General features: G+C 41.3%; 1 protein-coding gene across 8 annotated transcripts in view; it reads left to right on the top strand.

Moving 5' to 3' along the window:
• The window catches only part of KIAA1210 (KIAA1210 ortholog), a 228,882-nt gene that overhangs the window by 178,808 nt on the left and 27,400 nt on the right, over positions 1-22,674 (top strand). For all 8 annotated transcript variants that reach the window (XM_029607596.1, XM_029607593.1, XM_029607595.1 and 5 more), the window contains 3 exons: positions 2,409-2,576; positions 12,978-13,107; positions 17,117-17,275. In XM_029607596.1, the coding sequence (XP_029463456.1) occupies positions 12,991-13,107; positions 17,117-17,275 (276 nt within the window). In that variant the 5' untranslated portion in view covers positions 2,409-2,576; positions 12,978-12,990. The remainder of the gene's footprint in view (positions 1-2,408; positions 2,577-12,977; positions 13,108-17,116; positions 17,276-22,674) is intronic.

Raw genomic sequence — 22,674 nt, 5'->3', positions numbered from 1 at the left:
GCAAAGCACAAACTGAGACAAAGCGCTGCGGAGGGAATCGTTGTCAGAGAACACATGATTGGACTGGAAAGAATGCCGCCTTGTGCAGGGCTTGACAGCTGCCTGGTTCTGCACAATAAACTACACACACACCAAACACGATGCGCTCCTCCTCCTCCATCTTCTTCGGTTTGCCGTTCCTTGCCCCCACATGGTGTGTGGCACTCCTTCATCCAGACAGAGCCAAAGGTGACAGCCCAGCTACCAAATGAGCTTGGGATGCTCCTTTGGTGCTGCCTGCTCCACGGACGCCTGTCCTAAGGCACCGTAAGCCTTCATTTGAAGCTGCCTGGAATTTGTCTATATTTTGTTCCCTCTCTCGCCCTCGTCCCTCTGTGCCCCAGCCATCGCAGCAGTGACAGAAGGGGACCACCGGCTGCAGCTGCCATAGGAACTCGGTCTCCCTACATTCAGAATTCCACCCACTGGGGTCGCTGTTGTGCAGTGACCAGGATTCCCTCTCCCACTCCTCCACAGCATCCCTGGCCTCTTCCAGCCCCATGAAGCAGAAGCTGGGGGTATGAATCAGGCCCAAGCCTCTCTCCATTACACACAGAATGGGAGAAAAGCCTTAGCGACTCAGGACCACAGGGGCTTAATCATATATTTTTTCCACAGTTTCTTTATTTCTTCTCCTATTTCACCGTCACTAACTCTCCTCATTCCTGAACACATCACACTCTGGAATAAGATGAATATCAGGGCAAAAATCTAATGGGGATGTTTGTTTTAACTACCAAACCTGCTTGCTGATAACTTCTAGACATTTGAGCCCTCATTGCCTGTGTGCTGGTTTTTGTGGCAGGTAACATATATAAATGAGACTAAAGGAGTAATTTAATCAGAACCTGCAAAGCGTCTGGTAGACCAGAGAAAGAGAGAGGTTCTCTTTTCTAAACCTCAGTCTTGCTTCAATAATCACTGACTGCTCCTGGAATTTAAATGCCACCTTTAAAGCCGGGGGAGGGCTGTGTTTGACCCTCTGGAATTTGCAGGCTGGCTGTGCAAGGGATCCAGGTCGTCCCTTACTCTGGTCGTACTCTCTTTGGAGCGGAGGCTGCAGTACAGCGCGATGGCTTGCAGCAGGATTCCCAGCTGTCTTAATGCACAGATTCAGACTGAAGACCGAGGTCCCTGAGACATTTCTTTTTTAACCATGATAATATATATATAGAGAGCAATTTCATTTTAGCTTACTAGCATTCATTTATTTATTTATTTTGGCCTGGCAGTTTTCCAACCAATTTGGAGCCAGCTTCTATTGGGTGCTGTGAATCTTCCTTTTTAACAACTTGGAGTTTTCCCCCTTCACCTAGATCAGCCATTGCAGTGGTGGTGTTTAGGCAGGGAACATGGACTGTTGTTTCTCTGGAGCCCCGAACAAGCGCACTCATGTCTGGCCAGTAGGTGTCACCATTGTGGAACGGCTGAGATTTCCTCCAGGGTACTGTGAACACTGCCTGTGCAACATCCCGAGCCTGGTCGGCATAGGGAGCAGAAGTCAGGTCGGGCAATGTAACCCCAGTCTTCTGCATGGCAGCTCTTAACGCTGCTACTGAGCTGGGGATCTGCTGGACTGCCTTCACCCCTGCAGGCATCGCCTTTATTTCTCTAAATTTTATTAAACGCCTATCGTGAACGCCCAAGGCGATGTATAGACAAAATTAACATAAAAATAAAGTATACATGCTTACATCAACAACCTGAGATTAATAGCAAATAAAATCTGCCACGACTATAGGTCCTAGCAGCAAAAAGATAAAACCATGTGAAGTGTATATACACAACAGAAACGAGTGAGCAATGAATTTAACAACCGAAATCTTTAAAAACAGGGAACATGTACACACTTTTCCTGCCAAACCAGAGGAGATTAGTACAAAAAAGAAAGGAGATGCAGGAATAAGATGAAAAAAGGCCACAGAATATGGGGGGAGGTGGGCTGAGAGATTATCAACTGGTTTTACAGTAGGTTACTGCTGTTATCTTTTCAGGTTTTTGTATGTTGTTATCTCGCTTATGGATCCTGTAAACTAACTTTTTTAAGTTGATGTATTTTAATGAAAAGTTTAATAAACCAGATTTAAACACAAACCCCATAGAACCGAGAAACGGGCAGCTTGGTATTTTGCGGAGTCTGGTAGGGACGGCTGCTGTAATAACCCGCCGTAGGAATTCGCTCTAGGGGGGCAGCTCTCATGTACATGAGTTCTGGCGGCCGGCTCGCACTCCTGGAATAATGAGGGGCTCTTGCTTTGGAGAGCGTCGTGACGGGCATCAGATGAAAGAGAAGCCTTATCGATCACAGGGGGCCGGCATGCCTAACGCATTCTCCTTGCTTTTTTTTTTTTTTATTTCCTGGCTCTTAGGAAAGAAAAAATCAAAATTCCAAACCTTCAAGAACTTTTTTGCTAAGAAGAAAAGAAAGAAGCTGCAGCTGAGAGTGGGGAGGGCAACCTGAAGCCCAGCCAGTCCAGCGGGGATGTTAGCGTGCCAGAACAGAGTGCTCCTGCTCTCCGTGCAGACTCCGAGCCGGGGTAAGTCCAGGAAGCGCCACGGTCACAGCAGACCTTGCCCTGCCAAAAAATCCTGTAATTCCAAGCACGATTTTTACTCTGGGAGAGCGCAATCTGATGTTGAAATTTTGGGAGGGGTCCTCCTTTTATCTTACTTCTAAATGGTTAATTAGAAACACAATTATAATCTGTGCAGGTCTGGTAAAAACAAAACTAAAACGATACCCATAGTGGGATTGTCTTTCTTTTTCAGGATGGTGACAGTGAAAACAGGGTTCCTGACCTTCATGCTCTCTATTTTCGAAGATGGGTCTTGTGACAAGCCTTGCTTTGCTTGCAGGTTCCTTCCCACACATACAAATCTCTGTCCATGCTTCCAGGTCACTGTTTTGCATTCGGCTGCACCTCTTGGGCTCCCACTTAGGTTACTGTAACCTAGTCCTGGCGCAGAATCCCCCCTGCACAAAATTGCCAAATTCTGTGCAGAAAATGGCAGAGGAGACCCTGGTGTGTCACAAACGGAGCACGTGCCATTTGCGGTGAACATGAAGGCCCCAGTGAGAGTGAGTGTGTGTAGAGAGGAGAGTGTGTGTGGGAAGGGAGAGGGGAGGGGGAGAGAATGTGTGAGAGAGAGAGAGCAGGGAGGAGGCGGTGAGTAAGAGAGTGAGGAGGATGAGCAAAGGAGTGTGAGAGAACACGGTGGGGGGGATGCTTGAGTTTGGCTGCCAGAGAGAGGAAGGGAGCCTATATGAGGAGATTGTGAAGGAGTGTGTATGTGTGTGAGAGATTGGGAGCTTGTGTGTATGTGAGGGTGCTAGCCTGTGTGAAGGGACTGTGTATATGTGAGAGAGAGCCTGTGTGAAGGGGTGCGTGAGAGAGAGACATAGGTAGCCTGCGAGAGAGAAAGGGAGCTTGTATGGGTGTGTAAACAAGAGAGAGGGACCCTGTATGAGGGGATGTGTGTGTGTGTGTATGCGCAAGAGAGTGAGGGAGCCTGTATGAGGGTGTATGTGCACTAGAGAGAGGAAGCATGTGTGTGTGAGAGAGTGAGGGACAGAGGAAGCCTGTGTGAGGAGCAGTACTGAGAATGTGGTCAAACTCTGGGAGTGGAAGGGGTTGAGCCTGGAGGTGGAAGGGAGAGATACTGGCAGGTGGAGGAGTTGGGGCCTGAGAGGGCAGAGTGGCCATAGGGAGAGCGAGTGGAAGGGACACTCTTACAGTGAATTTCTAGGGAAATTCTGTTCAAAATTATTTAAAATTCTGCATCTGAAATGTAATTTTCTGTATTAATTTAAAATGTAATTACTTAAAGACTGTCATGTAAATTGTATTTTGACCAATATAAAGTTTGCCGAATTTTAAGTTTTTGTGCGCAGAATTCCCCCAGGAGTGGTGTGGCAGCGTGAATGAATCCTCTCATATCACGCTGTCAGGCAGAAGTAAGCAGTTTGTAGGGTGGAGATTCAGAAAGCCTGGAATATCTTTAAGGCAGTTCTCCTTGATTACTTGCGGCAGGTCATAAGGAAGATATGCCCTGGGCTTTTCTTTTTCCTATCTTACACAGAGAAAATCCCAGAATGGTTTGAAATGGAAGTTAAAAGGACCAGGCCTAGTTATTGCTTACAGTCCTGAGCCAGACTGGTTCCCTGTTATCTCCCCACTACTAAGACTAATTTCCTAGGGCACTGCTATGACAAATGTTTCAGGGCCAGAAGACAAATCATTAAAAGAAAAAAAGGAAAACCAGACTATAAGAAGAAAACGAGACTGTGGTGTAGTCCTAGGTGTTCAGGACTGGGAGACATTGCAGCAGAGCTACAAAGGCTGTTGGCTCCGAGGGAACTGTGGTATATTTATCCTTTGCATTAGAACACGTTCCCACTGGACCAGTACTGGATATGTCCCAGGTTGAGAGCTGTATGCAAGGAGCCCCAGCTAACGCACCTTTGCTGGTCCAGCAGCCTTCCTAGAGCTTGCTCTGGGAAACTGCTGTTAGTCTGGCTGGTTCCTGTCTCCCATGTGGCACGGCAGCTGCTACGGGCTGAGGATTGCCTGCCCTGCCTTCAGTGACACCCGGCCGCTCCGCGGCATGCCTAACGTCCAGGCGTGGTACCTTCCCGACCTCGCCAGAGCAAGTCCATGGCACAAAAACAGAATGAAAAAGAAAGAGAAGATGTCATCAGAGTGGCTCAATGAAATGGCAGGCAGGCATCTTTAGTTTATCTTGGGTTGTTGGTTTTTGGTTTTTTTTTTTTCTGGCACTTTCCCCATGTTGCTATGTTTTGTTTTTTTTATCTGTTTTAATTTTTTAAAATCCATCTTGACTTCACTCTAGAGTGACCACCTGCTGTCACCCGAGGCATTGCTGATAATGGGGGTCACTTGGATGAAGTCGTAGGGCAAGAGGGGTTCGCAGGCTTGCCAAAATCTGTGTCGTCGAGTGGTTTTATAAATCTCTATCCCAGTGCATTCTGTAGGGCAAACAGCACTAGATGACCTAGGGCTGAGAGTCTGAAAACCTAGCGTGGATTAACATCCCCTGACAGTCTGAGCTTTGACTGTTTGTTAGAGGAGTCTTGTACAGTGTCACAGTAATTCTTAGCTGTACATTTACTTCCTCTTTACAGAGGCAGCTCCAGCCAATCATTTCCGTGATTGAGTTTTTTTTCCTCCCTTTTTCATGCCCAGTTTTCCGCATATTATAATCTCCTTGCCTCATCAGATGGTACGCTCGGGGGCACAGGTTCCCTTATTGACCGAGAGTTGGTCTCAGAGACTAATCCTCAGTGCTGGCCTTCCGCCAGTAGGAGTCGCTGCGGTAACAGAGGCTGCCTTCTCTCCATCGCCCCTTGTGGTGCACCTGAACGGGCAACTTCAGTTCCAGTGTGCACTCCAGTAATACTGCCGAGCTACGGGCTGGTCCATAATTTCATCCTTGCTATACACATTACTGTGGCAAAACAATTATTGTCATTGGTGATCTTCCTCTCCTCTATTCGGCTCTGCAGTGTGATATTATGAGCATGTGGCTCTGTTGAGACCCTCCCCACCCGAGTGCAGGAAGCTGAGCCAGATCACGATATCGTCTGTCATATTTCGTCTGGATAAGTAAGAGACTGCCTTTGACAATAAATCAGACTTTCTGATCTGGAGGCTAAAGGACTGAGAGGGTATCCAGCTGAGGCTAGACCTCTGGATACTGGGCAGAGAAGGAATAATGCCTGTCCCGTGCAGGGCTCAGAGTTTGCTTCTTTCTACCTTGCCTTTAGGCAAGAAGACATTGTCCTGTTGGCTTCCAATGGAAAGGTGAGGAAGAAAAGCATGTGGTTTAGGTTTAGAGTAACAACATTGATCTAGCAGTCCCGGAGTACAAATATTTATTATCCAATTTGTGCACCTTTTAAGGAAACCATTGTAATCGGTTTAAACTGGAACGACAGAGAATTGATTTTTTTCCCCCAGTGCCAGAAGAGAATCATTGCCATGAGCCACCCTAAGACTTGTTGTTGGGATGTGTTAAGAAAAAAAAACCGATGACGCCCAAGGCAAATCTGGAAAGAATTACGCTTCTTGTTTATTGTTAAACAGGCAAAAAATATTTCCTGCATCTCGTGTGATGAACTGTTTTGCTTTTGTAGTATTTATTGTATGTTTAGAAGACCCCATGAATGTATACTTGAGGCTCTGTGGCTTCCAGTCTTTCCAAGGCCATGAATTATCATACTTGTGGCTTTGTATTTTTATACACTTGTCGTCGTGCTGTGCATGTGTTTATAATGCAAGCTGTGCATCCTCACGATCAGTTACGCTGCTGTGCCCGGTGATGGGGGGGGATCTACTAAAGAAATATTATTGTCTCCGAGGGGCAACCCTGAAGAAATGGTGCTAACCTCATGCATTGTCAGATTAGCACAGCTGGCCCATGAATTTTGGAAAAGCGCTGTGGTGCTGGCATCAGAGAGGGAACGGTGAGCTGCCTGGAATGGGTTTGCGTGTCCTGCTGTGGCTTGCTGATTCTGCCCTATTTCTTTCTGAAACGGTGATCTCTTATTTCTTCTGCTCAAAATACTGTTCCTAAATCTATTAGTAACAAGATTCCATGCTATAGCTCACTGTGATTTTGATGTATGGTGTCTAAGCAATACAACTTACTAAAAAAAAAAAGTAGCTTATATGTGCTAAAAAATTTAAACTTGCATGTAAAAACACCACATGTCTCCAGTAGCATGCTCATGCTATTAATGTGAATAGAAATCCGAAAATGAATTGGCTAAACAGCATGATGTTACGTTTCGCAGCTTGTGGGTAGGCCCTGAGAGCCGCGGCACTCATCTGACGCCACCTCCGAGACTAGCACAAAAAATTCTATACTTACCTAAAGTTGCAGATGGCATGGAGCACCTGATTCTTAAAAAAAATACTGAGGTCAGTATTCAAAGTGCGCTCAGCACTATTTAGCCAGATAAGTAGGTCTTACGTGGCTAAGTAGCAGCTTCGCCGTGCCACTGAATATATATCGTAACTTAGTAGGATAAGTTATATATGGCTACGTTACTTAACGGCCAGCTTTGAATGTTGACCTCATTATGTGGCGGCTCGTATGAGGGCCATTGTAGATTTGGCATTTGCAAAAGAATTCTAAACCTTGGTCAGATATGGAGCAGGCTGTTGTGGGGGATGTTCCAATTAACTCACAGTTTTGGTTACCTAGGAAATTTAGAGTCTTAACCGGTTCATATTTCTCCATATGCTAATTTATGATGATGATCTGGGAGAGCTGGAAAGACTCACTGGTTGGGCGTAGAGCAGTTTTAATAGAGACTTCCTTCTTGGACTTCACTCAGTGGATTTTTATTAGATGGGATACTTTAGGCTTACAGTCTTTTAAGCATCTCTAGGTTAACAATTCCCCTGTTGCTTTTGCAGTATTTAGGGACAAATATAATCTTGTTGACAAAGACCTTTTATCCCTATATTCAGCTATGTCATTATATGAAATCTATGCAAGTTGGTTCGGCACTTTCTAAAGGCAAATCTTTTATGGAAGGGTTGTGTGATGGTAATGGGAGGATTAAGGGGATAATGTCTAAAATATATACGAATCTAATTGGAGAGCCACCAGTTAAGCCGAAGCATATACTGCTTGATAGACTGGCCAAAATAGGACTAATAGAGAACACTCTTCAATGGTTCTCCTCCTTTCTTAATAACCGCTCATCTCAAGTCCAAGTAAATAAGATAACATCAGAGAAGATAACAGTTGATCCTGGTGTTCCTCAAGGCTCAGCACTGTCGCTGACATTATTTGACGTATATATGTTGCCTTTGTCACCTTTTATCTGGACTAGGGCTTACGTACTTTTTATATGCTGACGATATTCAAATTTTGGTTCCAATACACGACACTATTGAGAAGATCTACAAACTAACTACACTGTATCTAACAGCAATTAAACAACTTCTTCTATCGCATATGAAATTGGTCCTGAATATCAATAAAACTGAAATTATATTGCTAGAAAGAAAACCCACAAATCTTAGTCGAGCAAATTGCTCCAGGACAACAGTATAATTAAACCAACTGATAGCGCAAGGGACCTAGGAATAATTATTGATAATGAACTTTCTTTTAAAAAGCACATAGCCAACAAAATAAGGGAGAGCTGTAGCAAACATTTGACTCTCAGACGTTTAAAATCACTATTAACTCAGAATGACTTCAGAACAGTTCTCCAGTCACTGATCTTTTCCAGCAGTGATTATTGCAATTCACTCCTACTAGGTCTACCGTCTTCCACACTCCGCCCACTTCAAGTATTGCAAAATGCAGCAGCTAGAGTCTTAACCGGAAGCAAAAAAAAAGCGACCACATAACACCAACCCTGATAAATTTGCATTGGCTCCCCATAAAATATTGAATCCAATTCAAAATACTTTGCATTATACCCAAACTAATCTATAGTGCCCAAACGGACTGGTTAAATGCAGCAATCAGGTTAAACAAGCCTCAAAGAAGCTTAAGATCATCAAACAAAAGATTGCTAACCATCCCTTCCGTAAATTCTGCCCATTTGAGTCAAGTAAGGGAAAGTAAGGGAAAGAACCATCTCCAAGCTGTGGAATACTCTCCCAACAGAACTAAGGATACAATTAGATATTAAAGCTTTTAAAAAAGGTCTCAAGACCTGGCTTTTCTGTAATGCCTATAAGGATAATGAATGAGAACAACTCAAACAGACAACTTTTAGTAAGCACTACATCTATTTATAATTATTTTACTTGTTTATTTGATACATTTTTAGAGTGATAAATATTGAGTTTGTATTTTAATTAAGTAATTCAGTTTGATATTCTATAGTATGTATAACACTTGTATTTTTAGATTTAATATGTTTTATTTAATTTTATATGATTTGAATGTTACCGTTTTATATCAAGCTTGTAAACCATTTTGAAGGCAAGTCTAAATGCCGGTATATAAAAACCAATAAAGATAATAAATAAATATACTGTCTTGGGAAGCTGATTTTGGAGCAACTTTGGAGGAGGATATCTGGGGTCTATGATTTACTTCAGTCGGTAAAAGTTCTATTTCATCGCTTTCGGTAGAAAATGGATGTAAAGTTTTGTAACACTGGTATTTGACTCCAGAGAGGTTTCATAAAATTGATGATAATATTACTCCAGATTGTTGGAGGCAATGTGGTGCTTTGGGGTCTGTTCCACATCTGGTGGCAATGTTCTAAAGTGACACATTTTGGGGATGATAAAATTAGATTTATTAAGTTGATAACTAAGGAAGTGGTGCCCAAGGATCCCAGATAACTTTTACTATGTACCGGGTTCGATTCAGGAGTTAATATTACAAATTGTGGTAGTGGCTAGACTATCCCTAGCGAGTCATTGGAAGCAAACGTTTTGTCCATCTATAGAAGTAGTGTATAAGAGACTGCATAATATATATTTTTTTGGTCATCTTATAGATTTGACACATGATAGTCTGGAGAAATGTAACAAGATCAACCCTGACTTTGCATGTTATATTGTTTATATATGTTATACTTCTCTATATGCTATTCATTTGATTATGACATTTACTTGGTGTATCGTACTTTATAGTGTTGCCGGAAGGGGATGAATAAATGGAAATTGTACCATAAACTATTGTACAGTATTAGCATAAGGGCTGTTATTGTAATTTTGTTTTCTTGCTGTTATGGTCAAACTTTAAATTACAAAATAAAATCTTTAGTGCTCATTGGCCAGGGATAGGCAACTCTAGTCCCACAAACATCTGTTTTTTAGGATAACCGCAATGAATATACATGAGGTATATTTGCATACACTGTCTCCATTGTATGCAAGTATATCTTAGGCATATTAACTTTGGATATCCTGAAAACTAGATGTTTGTGGCACTCTGGGCCAGACCCAACTACAGCAATGGCAGCAAGGATCCTATCAGTCATGCCGGTACTTTGGAGGCTGCCCATTTACCCACTACTATAAAACCTTTCAAGTCAATTTTAAAAGCATTGCTCACGCAAAACTGCCCACAGACGAGATCAATTTAAAAAGTCGCATGCATACGCCCATACACGCATGTATCTGTGTGCAAGCAAGGATACGCTGGAATTTTTTATTGCATTTACACTTGCGTGAGTATGTTTTAAAATGCACCAACTGTACGTAAGTATGCTCCTAATTTAAAGAGGTTACTCAAGCACAGTTGGTGCGCCTCTGTCTTCCTTAGGACCTTGTCGGCTTTTACACCTGTATATCAGCAAATTTTAAAACATGCTGGCACGAAGCACATTCCCAGTTCTGCAATTAGTCTACCAGTTTCTCAATTTGATAGTGAGGTCTTTCAGACCTCTATGGTTCTTCATTATACATGCCCCCCAGTTGACTCAGACTCCTCATCCTGTCCTGTAAGTGCTAAAACTTGAGATCTACAGACTTCCTCATCAGGAGTAGCAGTAAAGTTATGCGGATATCTAGTATATGTACACTGTGGTTTTCGGTTAAAATTCTTGCCATACTGGTTCAGACCAAAGATCCATTGAGCCCAGTATCCTGTACCCAACAGTGGTCAAGCAAGATCACAAATACCTGGCAGGATCCCAAGGGGTATACAGATTCCAAGCTGCTTATCCCAAGAATAAGCAGTGGATTTCTGCAACTCTACCTTAATAATGATTAATGGACTTTTCCTTCAGGAACTTGTCCTAACCTTTTTCAAATGCAGCTACACTAATAGCTTTCACCACATCCTCTGGCAACAAATTCCGGCGCTTAATTTTGGCATTGAGTAAAAAAAATATTTCCTCTTAGTTTTAAATGTATTACCTAGTAACTTGCCTTTGTATTTTTTTTGAAAGAGTAAACAACTGATTAACGTTTACTCGTCCATTCCACTCATTATTTTATAGACCTTTATCATATCTCCCCTCAGCTGTCTCTCTTCCTTTCTTCATAGGGAAATTGTTCCATCCCCTTTATCATTTTGGTCACCCTTCTCTGTACCTTTTCTAATTCTGCTATATCTTTCTTGAGATGTGGTGACCAGAACTGCACGCAGTACTCCCGATGAGGTCGCACCTTTCCTAATAATCCCTAGCATTCTGTTTACTTGCCTGCTGCTGCACACTGAGCAGATTTCAACGTATTTTCAACGATGACACCTAGATCCTTTTCCTGAGTGGTGATTCCTACTGTGCAACCTTGCATTATCCAGCTATAATTTGAGTTACTCTTCCCTAAGTGCATCACTTTGCACTTGTCTACATTAAATTTAATTTGCCATTTGCATGCCAGTCTCCCAGTTTTGCAGTGTCCTCTTGCAGTTTCTCACAATCCTCTTGTGATTTAACAACTTTGAATAATTTTGTGTCATCTGCAAATCTGATCACCTCACTTGTTCCCATTTCCAGGTCATTAAAAAATATATTAAAAAGCAGTGGTCCCAGAGCAGATCCCTGGTGAACTCCACCATTCACCTTTCTCCATTGGGAAAATTTACCATTTAGCCCTTCTTTCTATTTTGTATCTTTTAACCAGTTGGCAATCCACAATAGGACACTGCCCCCTATCCCCATAACTTTTTTTAATTTCCGAAGAAGTCTCGCATGATGGACTTTGTCAAATGTTTTCTGGAAATCCAGATATACTGTATTAACTGGCTCACCTTTATCCACATGTTTTAATTATGCCCACAAAAAAAGTAGCAAATTGGGAGGTAAGACTTCCCTTGGCTAAATCCATGCTGGCTTTGTCCCATTAAACTATGCTTATCTATATGTTCAGCAATTTTGTTCTTTATGATAGTTTCTACCATTTTGCTTGGCACAGATGTCAGACTCGCTGGTCTGCAATTTCCCTTTTCACCCCTTGAGTCCTTTTTAAAAATTGGCATTACAGCGGCAACTCTCCAGACTTCAGGTACCATAGATGATGATATTGATAGTTTACAAATTTTCAATAACAGGTCTGCAGTTTCATTCCTCAGTTCTTTCAGCCCTCTGGTATATGTGTACCATCTGGTCCAGGTGATTTGCTGCTCTTTAGTTTGTCCATTTGCCCTTTCACATCTTCCAGGTACACAGTGAAGTTATGTGCTTAAGCCTTGGCCCCTCCCCGGAAGGCCCCATCCCTTGCCTCTCTTCTGCCCCTTATTCCTTATGTGAACACGGGTGCCTTCACATGTATTTTCTGGCTTTTAAAATTTGCTTTGCTTGCGCTGTATGTGGGTATTTTTGTGCAAGCAACGTTTTTAAGATTGACCTGTATGTGGACTGTGCTCAAGCAACATGGATTTTAAAAAGCTGCAAAAATATGTTTATGTACTCGTGCCTCATTTGCCTATGAGGTTCCTTCATTTACATGTGCAGACAGACTAATTTTAGCATGCTCATGCTAACATCTTTACAGACTCCTTTAATTTGCACATTAAAGCCTTATTGCATAAGCGGGCACAAGAGGACCTTTTTGTGCATGGTAAAGTTTATTGTCTAGGCTCCTATATGCACTGTTGTCAAATATTCCAAGCACTTAATGGCCTAGTTGTGTTTTTCATGGATTAACTGAGGTATTGTTTATATTGATATGAACTGCTTGAGATCAAAGAAGCAAAGCATAGATATGGAGACCACTGTGTTTTCTTAAGTTTTGCTGTCAGATATAGTGGGGGTGGGGAAATAAAAAAAAGCTGCCATATGGAATCACACGGATCACAAAATCACCTATTAAGAGTAAAAATATTGAGCTTTTTATATGGTGTACTGAAGTTGGCCAGTTTTGCAACGCTTCTTAACAAGTTAGTTTGTAATTTTGATATGCGTGAATTATTTTGTGATGAAGGAAAGAGATTTTTATTCCAGCCGCTGAATTTTTTGTATTTTTTTTTTCTCTTTATCTTTCTAGAACCAAAGGGAATATGGGAAACAAAGCCTTGTCCCACGACAGTGTGTTCCTTTCAGAACCTGACTTGGAAAACACTGGTGGTGACAGGTTATCCCAGGAGAACATCCCAGGAAATGTGAAAGCCTTGCAGGTGAGAAGCAGCACCTTCAGGGATTTTCTTAAGCCTTTGCAGGATCAGTTTTATAATTCCAGGGATGATGGATTTTGGAGACCAGATAGGGCTTCCTGGTTTGTTTGTTTTTTCCCTAATAAAGAAATAGTCTTTCTTTAATGAATTTTACCATCTTAGATGCCAAGGGCATTTTCCCTGGAAGTATAAATAGGGAGGTTTAAAAGAAAACTGCTCTCTGTGTTTAATTCACCCAAATATTTCTGACTTTTGCAAAAGGATATCATCCTGTATCGTGCACAAAGAACTTCACTGTGGCCTGAAAACACATTGTAATGCATGGGAGAAACCACCAAAGACATTTCATTAAGGCTGTCAATTCCACCCACAAACACCTATTCACTCAGGTACGCATGCGCCCTTTAGTCAAAGAGACCTGAGATGCAAATATATTTACTCCTGCTCCAGACTAGCTGAAGTCCAGGTCTGAGCACAACTAGAGCTGATGGCTCCCATTCATGTCTGTTGAAGTAATTTTGACACTTAAATCTTTTGTATAATTGGGGAAAAATAAGAATACCAAATTATGGGCTAAGATTTTCCCTAGAAAGGCTGCTTTTAAAGGCCCTGTGCTGCTTTTCCCACTTGGCCTACCTTAGTATCTATAACATGCTCATAAGAACATAAGATATGCCATATGGGGTCAGTCAGAGGGTCCATCAAGTCCAGCATCCTGTATCCAACAGTGGCCAGTCCAAGTCACAAGTACCAAACATTAAATAAATCCCATGCTGCTAATGCCAGCAACAAGCAGTGGCCATTCCCTGTTTAATAGCAGTTTATGGACTTCTCCAGGAACTTATCCAAACCTTTTTTAAACCCAGCTTCACTAACTGCCTTAACCACATCCTCCGGTAACGAATTCCAGAGCTTAATTGTGCATTGAGTGAAAAAGAATTTTCTCAGATTTAACTTGGAGTGTCCCCTAGTCCTTGTATTATCCAAATGAGTAAATAAATATTTCACATTTACTCATTCTAGACCTCTCATGATTTTAAAGACCTCTATCATATCCCCCCTCAGCCATCTCTTTTCCAAGCTGAACAACACTAATGTCTTTAGCCTTTCCTCATAGGGGAGCCATTCTATGCCCTTTATCATTTTGGTGTCTCTTCTCTGTACTTTCTCCAATGCAACTATATCTTTTTTTTTTTTTTGATACTCAGTGACCAGAATTGCACACAGTATTCAAGGTGCGGTCTAGCCATTAAGTGATACAGAAGCATTATCACATCCTCCATTTTGCCATTCCCTTCCTAATAATTCCTAACATTGCTTTTTTAACCGCCACAGCACACTGAGCCAACAGTGTCAATGTAATATCAGCTATGATGCCCAGATCTTTTTCCTGGGTGGTAACTTCTGAAATGGACTCTAACATTGTATAACTACAGCAAGAGTTATTTTTCCCTATATGCATCACCTTGCACTTGTCCACATTAAATTTCATCTGCCATTTGGACGCTCAGTCTTCCAGTCTCGCAAGGTCGTCCTGCAATTTATCAAACCACATCTCTGCTCCCACGTTCCGTCCGATTATGCTCACTCTACATACTTTGTAGATTTAAGTGTCAAATCTAAATATGTACACCCTGGAGGAAAGGAGGAACAGGGGTGATATGATTCAGACCTTCAGATACTTGAAAAACTTTAACGATCCAAAGACAACGACAAACCTTTTCCGTCAGAAAAAAATCAGCAGAACCAGGGGTCACGAGCTGAGGCTCCAGGGAGGAAGACTAAGAACCAATGTCAGGAAATATTTCTTCACGGAGAGAATGGTGGATGCCTGGAATACCCTTCCGGAGGAAGTGGTGAAGTCCAAAACTGTAAAGGACTTCAAAGGGGCGTGGGATCAACACTGTGGATCCATCAGGTCTAGAGGAAGTGTATAAAGAGGAGGCAGCAAAACACTGCACGGAGTGGCAGTAGCCACAGAGGCATTCACGGAGCGGGATGCCAGTGGCCAGTGGTTGGTGTTCCACCTTCACGGAGCGGAAGGATGGAGGCCTGCCATCTCCATATTTAAAAAAAAACAAAAAACAGGGGTGGGCAAGAGTATGTATAATTAACGAAGAGTTCATAAGCTATAGGTACTACCAATTATTAGGCAGCTTCAATATTTGTTGATAGTTAATGTGGCTTTCAATGCATACTTCACTTTCAATACATATCCAACATAGCTCTCTGCTTCAACAGCAGGGGAGAAGAAAAACTAATACTTCACGCATATCCAGCATTGCTCTCTGCTTCAGTGGCAGGGGAGAAGTAAAACTAATAGTACACTCATATCCAGCATAGCTCTCTGCTACAATGGCAGGGAAGAAGAAAAACAACCAATAAGGGATGAATAACATAATCTGGGTAAAACAAATAACCAGCTTGCTTATTGCGGGGGTTACTACCCCTAACTAATCAAGCTTGATATTTCACTGGGATGCAGCTCCATCACTGCTCTCTGCATTAATGGTGGGGATGAAAGGGAAATAGAACCAAAGGTTACTAGGAGCCAAGAGAAACAGATAAGTATGAGAAAAAAAGAAGTGTGAGGCTTGCTGGGTAGACTGGATGGGCCGATTGGTCGTCTTCTGCCGTCATTTCTATGTTTCTGTTTCTATATGTGTATGCAGCATCTCGTATCCTGATCAGTACTGGAGAATCCTCAATACTTAATACAAAGCTCACTAAGGATACTATAGTACTGTCCAGCCGGCTAACAGAATACAGGGGCACTGCTGTGATCTGTGGGGGCCAGCACTGATCCTATGGGCTTCGGGGTCCTTTCCTGTTGGGAGTCCTTTGTGATTGGCTTTAGGTACCTCCCGGGATACAAATAACCCTCCCACATACACATACACATAGTCACACCAGGATACGGTTGTTCCCCATGAAAAAATATTTACTGGGGTACTTGATGCAGATGAATAACTTGGCAGATGGTTCCATACAGAAGTAGAAATTCCAATACACAGTCTCTCTTCCCATGCCTTCAGCAGAGTGCTCTTTAGAGATTCTCCTCGCTGGGACTGATTAATATTGTGCAGAATCCCTTCCTCAGTAGAAGATCTGTTGCCACCTTCTGAAAAGCACAGAAGTGCCCAGGAAGTCTGCAGTAGTGGGCCCCAGCCTGGCAGCCCTCTTCCTGACTCCAGGGTCCCCCTCCCGATGCAAAGCTGCACCACCCTCACATGCCCGCCCTCCTGCCCAGCACAAAGCGCCCTCCTGTGTGTGAACAATGCAGAATTCTGAAACTTCCTGGCCAGCTCTGCTAGTCTAGAGGGTAATTGTCAAATATCCTGAATAACTTAATGCCTTAAGCATGTGCCCAAGTTGCTCCAGTTTTCAAGTCCACTTTGCTAATTACCCCACCAAATCTACCCCACACAATTTTATTCCTGCTATTGGGTGCACAAAAAAAATGTCCTTAATGTGCATGTGTACAATTGAAATGTATAAAAATCTGCCCGTGTTGTATGCATAGCTCTGGGTGGAGGTGACAGAGAAAAAATAGTTACAGAGTAAAAAAAAAAAAAAAAAAGCATGGGATAAACACAGAGGATCCCTAGAGGCAAGGGAATGCTTGTGGCTTCGGCACTGCAGCCCTCCACCGTGATCATACTTAAAGGCTCCGATGGGCCCATATTGGTTAGGGCGTTACACATGATCTCACGCACATCACACGAAGCAGTGAGATGCCACGGTGTGTGATGTCATCTGTGACAGGACAATATTTTGAGAGCAGGTGACTATTATTGTTTGCATAGTACAGCGATGGGTGCATTTTTTTTCTAGGAGTTGGAAATTTACAAGTTGCTGCTGGAGCACTAGAACATTAAATAGTTCTCTTTGCCCTCAGTGAGCTGTTGGTAAGAATAATGTCACAAGGACGAGAGGACCCCAGGAAAGGACCTTGGAGGGTAGATATAGGTTATCCTACAACACTGCCTGTAATAATTTATTTTTCTTTCAGCTGCAGTTAAAGCAGAGCATCAGAGTTGGGTCCCCTCCTCTGGTAATAGCTAGTGGAAAATCGGAAGACTTTGGCACGGTGTCTGAGGATGACGGACTGCCCAGAAGCCCCCCCGAAATCTCCACCCTTCATGAAATCCTTACGTCTGCATCGAGCAAGGTGTGTGGACTGTGTGCGACGGCTCTGGGAGATAAAAGGGAAGGTTCTGTGATAGGTTTCCTGGAGGTTGCTTTCGCCAGAGCTGCATTTCTCCAGCCAGACCTGGAGTAGCCTCCCTAGTCTGTGTGGTTTGTAGGGTAGCGCACAATGAATAGGCATGCGGTGTATTTGCATGCACTGCCTCCATTGTCTGCAAAGTTATCTCATGCATATTCATTGCGCATATCCTAAAAGCCAGATTGGCTTGGAGGTTCCCTAGGACTGGTTTGAAAAACACTGTGTTAGAGAGAGCACATTTTGAAAAAGTTATTCTGGCCACCAAAGTATGACTGTTATAGCTTACTCATACCTGCAAAACCAACCTATAGACAAGTGTACTATCCTTTACCTCTGTGCACTTATCTCTCCCTCCCATCTTCACCCAATTCATTTTCTGAGCTGTGTGAGACAAGTGACTTACTGATCCACAGCCCTCCTTCTACAGAAACTGTTCTTATGTTTGTTATTAGTATGATGAACTGATTGGAATAATGCTATAAGGAGGGGAGTGACAAATGAAAAGAAATTTCAAATGTAAATGTACTGGTTTGATAATTGTTTTGCGATATGAATCAATGGATTGCTTTATGGTGGATTTTTTGTTGGTTGTATTTCTGTATGTGATTTATTGTAAACTGCTTTTATTGTATGAACAAGTTACAGGGGAAATCAGCTTTATAAATAAGATTTGAATTAAAATAGCCAATAATAAAAAATACAGCAATATGACAAGGAATGGCATACAAGTTGCCATAATTAGGTTAATGCAGGGCTTCTCAAATCTATCTTATTTATTTATTTAAAATCTTTTCTATACTGTCGTTAAGTTATATACCATCACAACGGTTTACATATAGGCACATAAATTCAGAAGGTGAATGTGTACAATGGTACATTCTAACAAGTGTCAAAGGGTTCGGTTACATCATGTCTAATTAAAAACTTGTTTGAAGGGTTAGACTTGACCATATATACATGTAAGTTACTTCTTTACAGTTATAATTCTCATGTTCTGCGTAATACTGTTAAGTTAACTGTGAGATCTTGGTGACTCCACCCCCAGTCAGGTTTTCAGGATCTCCATAATGAATATGCATGAGAGGAATTTGCATTCATTGTGGTTCTAGTGTATGCCCATATAATACCCCCCCCCCCCCTTATTGGGGCACATAAAATGATAGAGAGTCTGATGCTTGTCTGAGCTGAGCGAGCACCACTCAAAGAAAAAGGCTGTATTTACCATGCTGGACCTTCTCTGACAGCTCTCCTTCTTCCACAACTGATAACCACTTCTGTTGAATAGTTTGTTCGCGTGTGTGTGTGTGTATATATATATTTATGTGTGTGTGTATGTATATATATATATATTATATATACTGTATGCAAGCATACACACAAATCAAGATATTTCAACATAAAACACTTTTTAATTTCAGGATGATTTTTGATAAATTTAAAGACACAGATGATAACTTTTTGGCATTTCAGATGATTGATAAGGCAAGGAATTAATCCAGGTCTTCTGAGCTGAAACACAGCAAGGCTGGATTTAAGATTTTGGTGTCCATAGGCAGAACTGGAGTGTGCACAGTGGGGGGGGGGGGGTCCCTTAGACATTGGGGGGATAGAGATCCCCCTCTTATAGCAAACAGGAGCAGCCTCCTTTCAGCCTGGCTCTTGAAAATGTGGCACCCTAGGCAACTGCCTATATCCAGGCTTGAAACACAGACGGGAATTACTGGCAAACAACCTGGTGGAAAGAAAGCCACTTTACAGAAGTCTTCATGCCCTGATGTGTGTCATAGGAATAATAAGCCATACGATTGCACCAATCTCTCCTGGTAAGCAGAAGAAGCTCAGATGCTGCATGTCTGTGGCTTCTATCAGATGATCAGGGAATGAGCAGGACATGTGCGGCTGCTAACCTTCAAACCCGGCCAGCTGGCTGAAAGGTGAACAGCTGCCCAGCAGCGTGCAGGCAAAATAATGGAGGGTGCTCACAGATAAAACGTAATCTGCATTTCTATTTCTAGCTAATTTAGAGCTGCCAAGAAAAGGCAGATGTTTAACCTCAGGCACTAGCTTGTTTGTGGAAGATATTAATTGAGAAAACCCAATGAAATGCTATAATGCAAGATGGTGAACTGACAGTAAAATCATTCTGAGGAAAACTGAATGGCTTAACAGGCAGTTAGAGCAAAGGGAATTTTCAATATTTTATTGGCCACAAATAATTAAATCCTACATGTAAACATCATAGTCCTTTTACAATTCAACCATGTTATTCAGTACCAAACCTACCCTAATGTTTATTTTTTTCCAGTTCAGTTACTCCATCCTTTACACTACATTACCAAAGTACTAAAAATGAATAAAAGTTCGGCATTACTCACCTGAATGCTACAGAGCAAAGATGTGGTGAGGGGGAGAGGCACTGATGGAGGGAGATGGAAAACTGAGAATCGGAGGCAGGAAGGTAGAGGAGGAGGAGAGAATGGGAAGGTTGGAAAAGGCAAGCAAGGAGGGTGAAGAGTGTAAGAAGGCAATGCAAGGAATCAGAAGGTAGGAGAGGAGGTTGGAGAATGAGAAGAGAGGTGGAAGGGTGTGAGTCAAAGATGAAAGACAAGTGGGATGGGGAGAAATGAGGTGTTGAGCAGAAGAAAGGGAGATGAGAGAGAGAGAAACATTGATGGGAATGTGAGGGAGAGAAGGAGAAAGGACAACACAACTAAGGAAAGGTAACGGAAAGAAAACCAGGAAAGGGATTCAGAAAACAGATGATAAGAATGAGCAATCTTATTGATTGATGGACAAAATCCTCAAACAAAGGTAGAAATACATTTTTATTTTTGGTAGCTATTAGAAATTTGGAATATGCAGCATTGCAGCATTAAAAACATATTTCTAGCACAATTTTTGTTTATTTATAAACTTTTATATACTGTTGTTTGGAACATGCCATCACAACGGTTTACAGTGGTAAAAATAAACATGAGAAATCATAAACTGTAAAACCAAAATGAAACTAAAAATCGCTAACAAAGAAATTAAACATCAAGCTATAAAAATGATTAAAAAAAAGTTAAGCATTACATAAATACTTAAAATAGAATAAGAAATATATTAAATATTAAGTACAAGCCTTCAAAAATCATAAGAACCTTATAACTACTAAGATAGAAATAAAATCTAAATAGATGGTTAAGTTAAAAATAATCCTAATAAATAAGTTCATAAAATAGTGCAGTGTATGTGGAGATGAGGTTTAGCCAATTCCTTCTTTATAAGCTTGCTTGAAAAGCCATGTTTTAAGTTGTTTTCTAAATAGTTTTAAATCGCTCTGTAACCTTAGGTTTGTCAGTAGTGTATTCCATAGACCTGGACTGCTAATGAGATTGCGCGTTCTTTTACTGTAGTAAGTCGTGCTGATGCAATTGAGGTTATTGATAAAAGGCCTTTGTTGGCTGATCTGAGGTTACGCTGTGGTGTATGAGCCGGACTATGGCATTTAACCATTCGACTTGATTTTCATAGATTGCCTTGTGCAAAATGCAAAGTACTTTGTAATCAATCCGTTTTTCAATCGGTAGCCAATGTAGTGATTTTAAGATGGGGGTGATATGTTCTGTGTTTTTGCATCCGGTTAATATTCTAGCAGTAGCGTTTTGAAGAATCTGTAAAGGCCGAATTGTAGCTTTTGGTAAGCCTAACAGCAGAGAATTACAATAGTCAAAACCAGTGAAAATTAAAGATTGTAATATGGTTCTGAAATCATTCGGGTGTAAGAGTGGTTTTAGGCGTTTTAATATTAATAATTTACTGAATCCTTCTTTTATCTTTATTGATATGTGTTTTTTTAAATTTAGTTCAGGATCAATCCAAATGCCTAGATCTCTCACTTTATCCCCTAATTTAATAGAAAGCTTATCAAGTTGCATAGTACTGTTAACACTTGTTGTTGTGATTTTCCTTTCAAGTAGGATGCATTCTGTCTTTTCAATGTTAAGACTAAGTCTCATATATGTTAAAAGTTGTTTGACGTTGAGATACATTACCGATAGTTTAAAAGCTTGATCTAGTGTATCTGTAACCGGAATAAGGATCTGGATGTCATCGGCATATATATAGTACGTAATGCCAAGGCCAGAAAGGAGTTGACTTAACGGAAGCAGATAAATGTTAAAAAGGGTGGCCGAAAGAGAAGAGCCCTGTGGGACTCCTGTTTCAAGTGTTATTGTTTCAGATTTGGAGGTATTTAGATTTACCTGGAAGGTTCTGTTGCTAAGATGAGTTAAACCATTGTAATGTTGTACCAGTAAGACTAATTTCAGATAGTCTACAAATCAGACGTTTATGATTGACCATATCGAACGCTGTGGAGAGATCAAGTAAAATGAGGAGATATCTCTGACCATTGTCAAAACCTCTCATAATGGTGTCTGTTAGAGAGAGGAACAGAGTCTCTGTACTTAAGTGTTTTCTGAAGCCATGTTGTGTTGGGTAAATAATGTCATTAGTTTCTAAATGTTCTACAAGTTGCTTTAATACTACCTTCTCAATTAATTTTGCAAGGAAAGATAAATTTGAAATGGGACTGTAATTACTAAGGTCAGACAGATCTAAGTTCTTTTTTTAATAATGGGTTTAATTATTGCTAGTTTCAATATATCCAGTAAGGTGCCTTCTTCCAATGATTTGTTGATGGTGTTAACTGGAGCAATGGTCTGTTACTTCTTTTAGTGCAATTTATTGGAATTTCATCAAGTGAATGATTTGCAGGATTTAAGGTTTTAATTAGACCTTCAATTTCTACAATAGAGACCATTTTGAAGCTGGACCATTTTATCACATCTTTACTGGTCAATGTGATATCTTGCTGGGGGGTTTTATCTAAAGTTTCCATAAGTTTGGCGATTTTGTTTTTAAAAAATTTTGCAAGGTCTTGACTCATGTTTTTATTTGTGATAGCATTTGTGATAGCATGGTCTGGGTTGCTGTCGGAGGTTAATTTTTTTACTATATTAAAAAGGGTTTTTTAAAATTCTATGTATAATAACTGACAGGTGCCCTGCTCTACAATTTAAATGAAACACATTTGATACCCAATTTTAGCTGGCAACTAGAGAAACTTGGTGGCTACCAGAAAAAAGAAGATATGAGAGTATCGTTATAATAAACAAAGGAAAAATTACAATATTTAAACATTTCTCTTATTTCTCTCTATCTTTAAACTAGCCCTCAAATCTGGGAAGACCCATCTCACAACCTAAAGAAAATATTTCTTACTAAGGAAAAAGTGATAGTAACAATAGCAGCCATTATACAACGAGAAATAACATTTAGAGTTATGACTAGGGATT

Source organism: Rhinatrema bivittatum, chromosome 6, assembly GCF_901001135.1.
Source record: "Rhinatrema bivittatum chromosome 6, aRhiBiv1.1, whole genome shotgun sequence".
NCBI classification, from domain to species: Eukaryota; Metazoa; Chordata; class Amphibia; order Gymnophiona; family Rhinatrematidae; genus Rhinatrema; species Rhinatrema bivittatum.
Note: the sequence above shows the minus strand (reverse complement) of the source record. Positions and strands in the feature narration are given on the sequence as shown.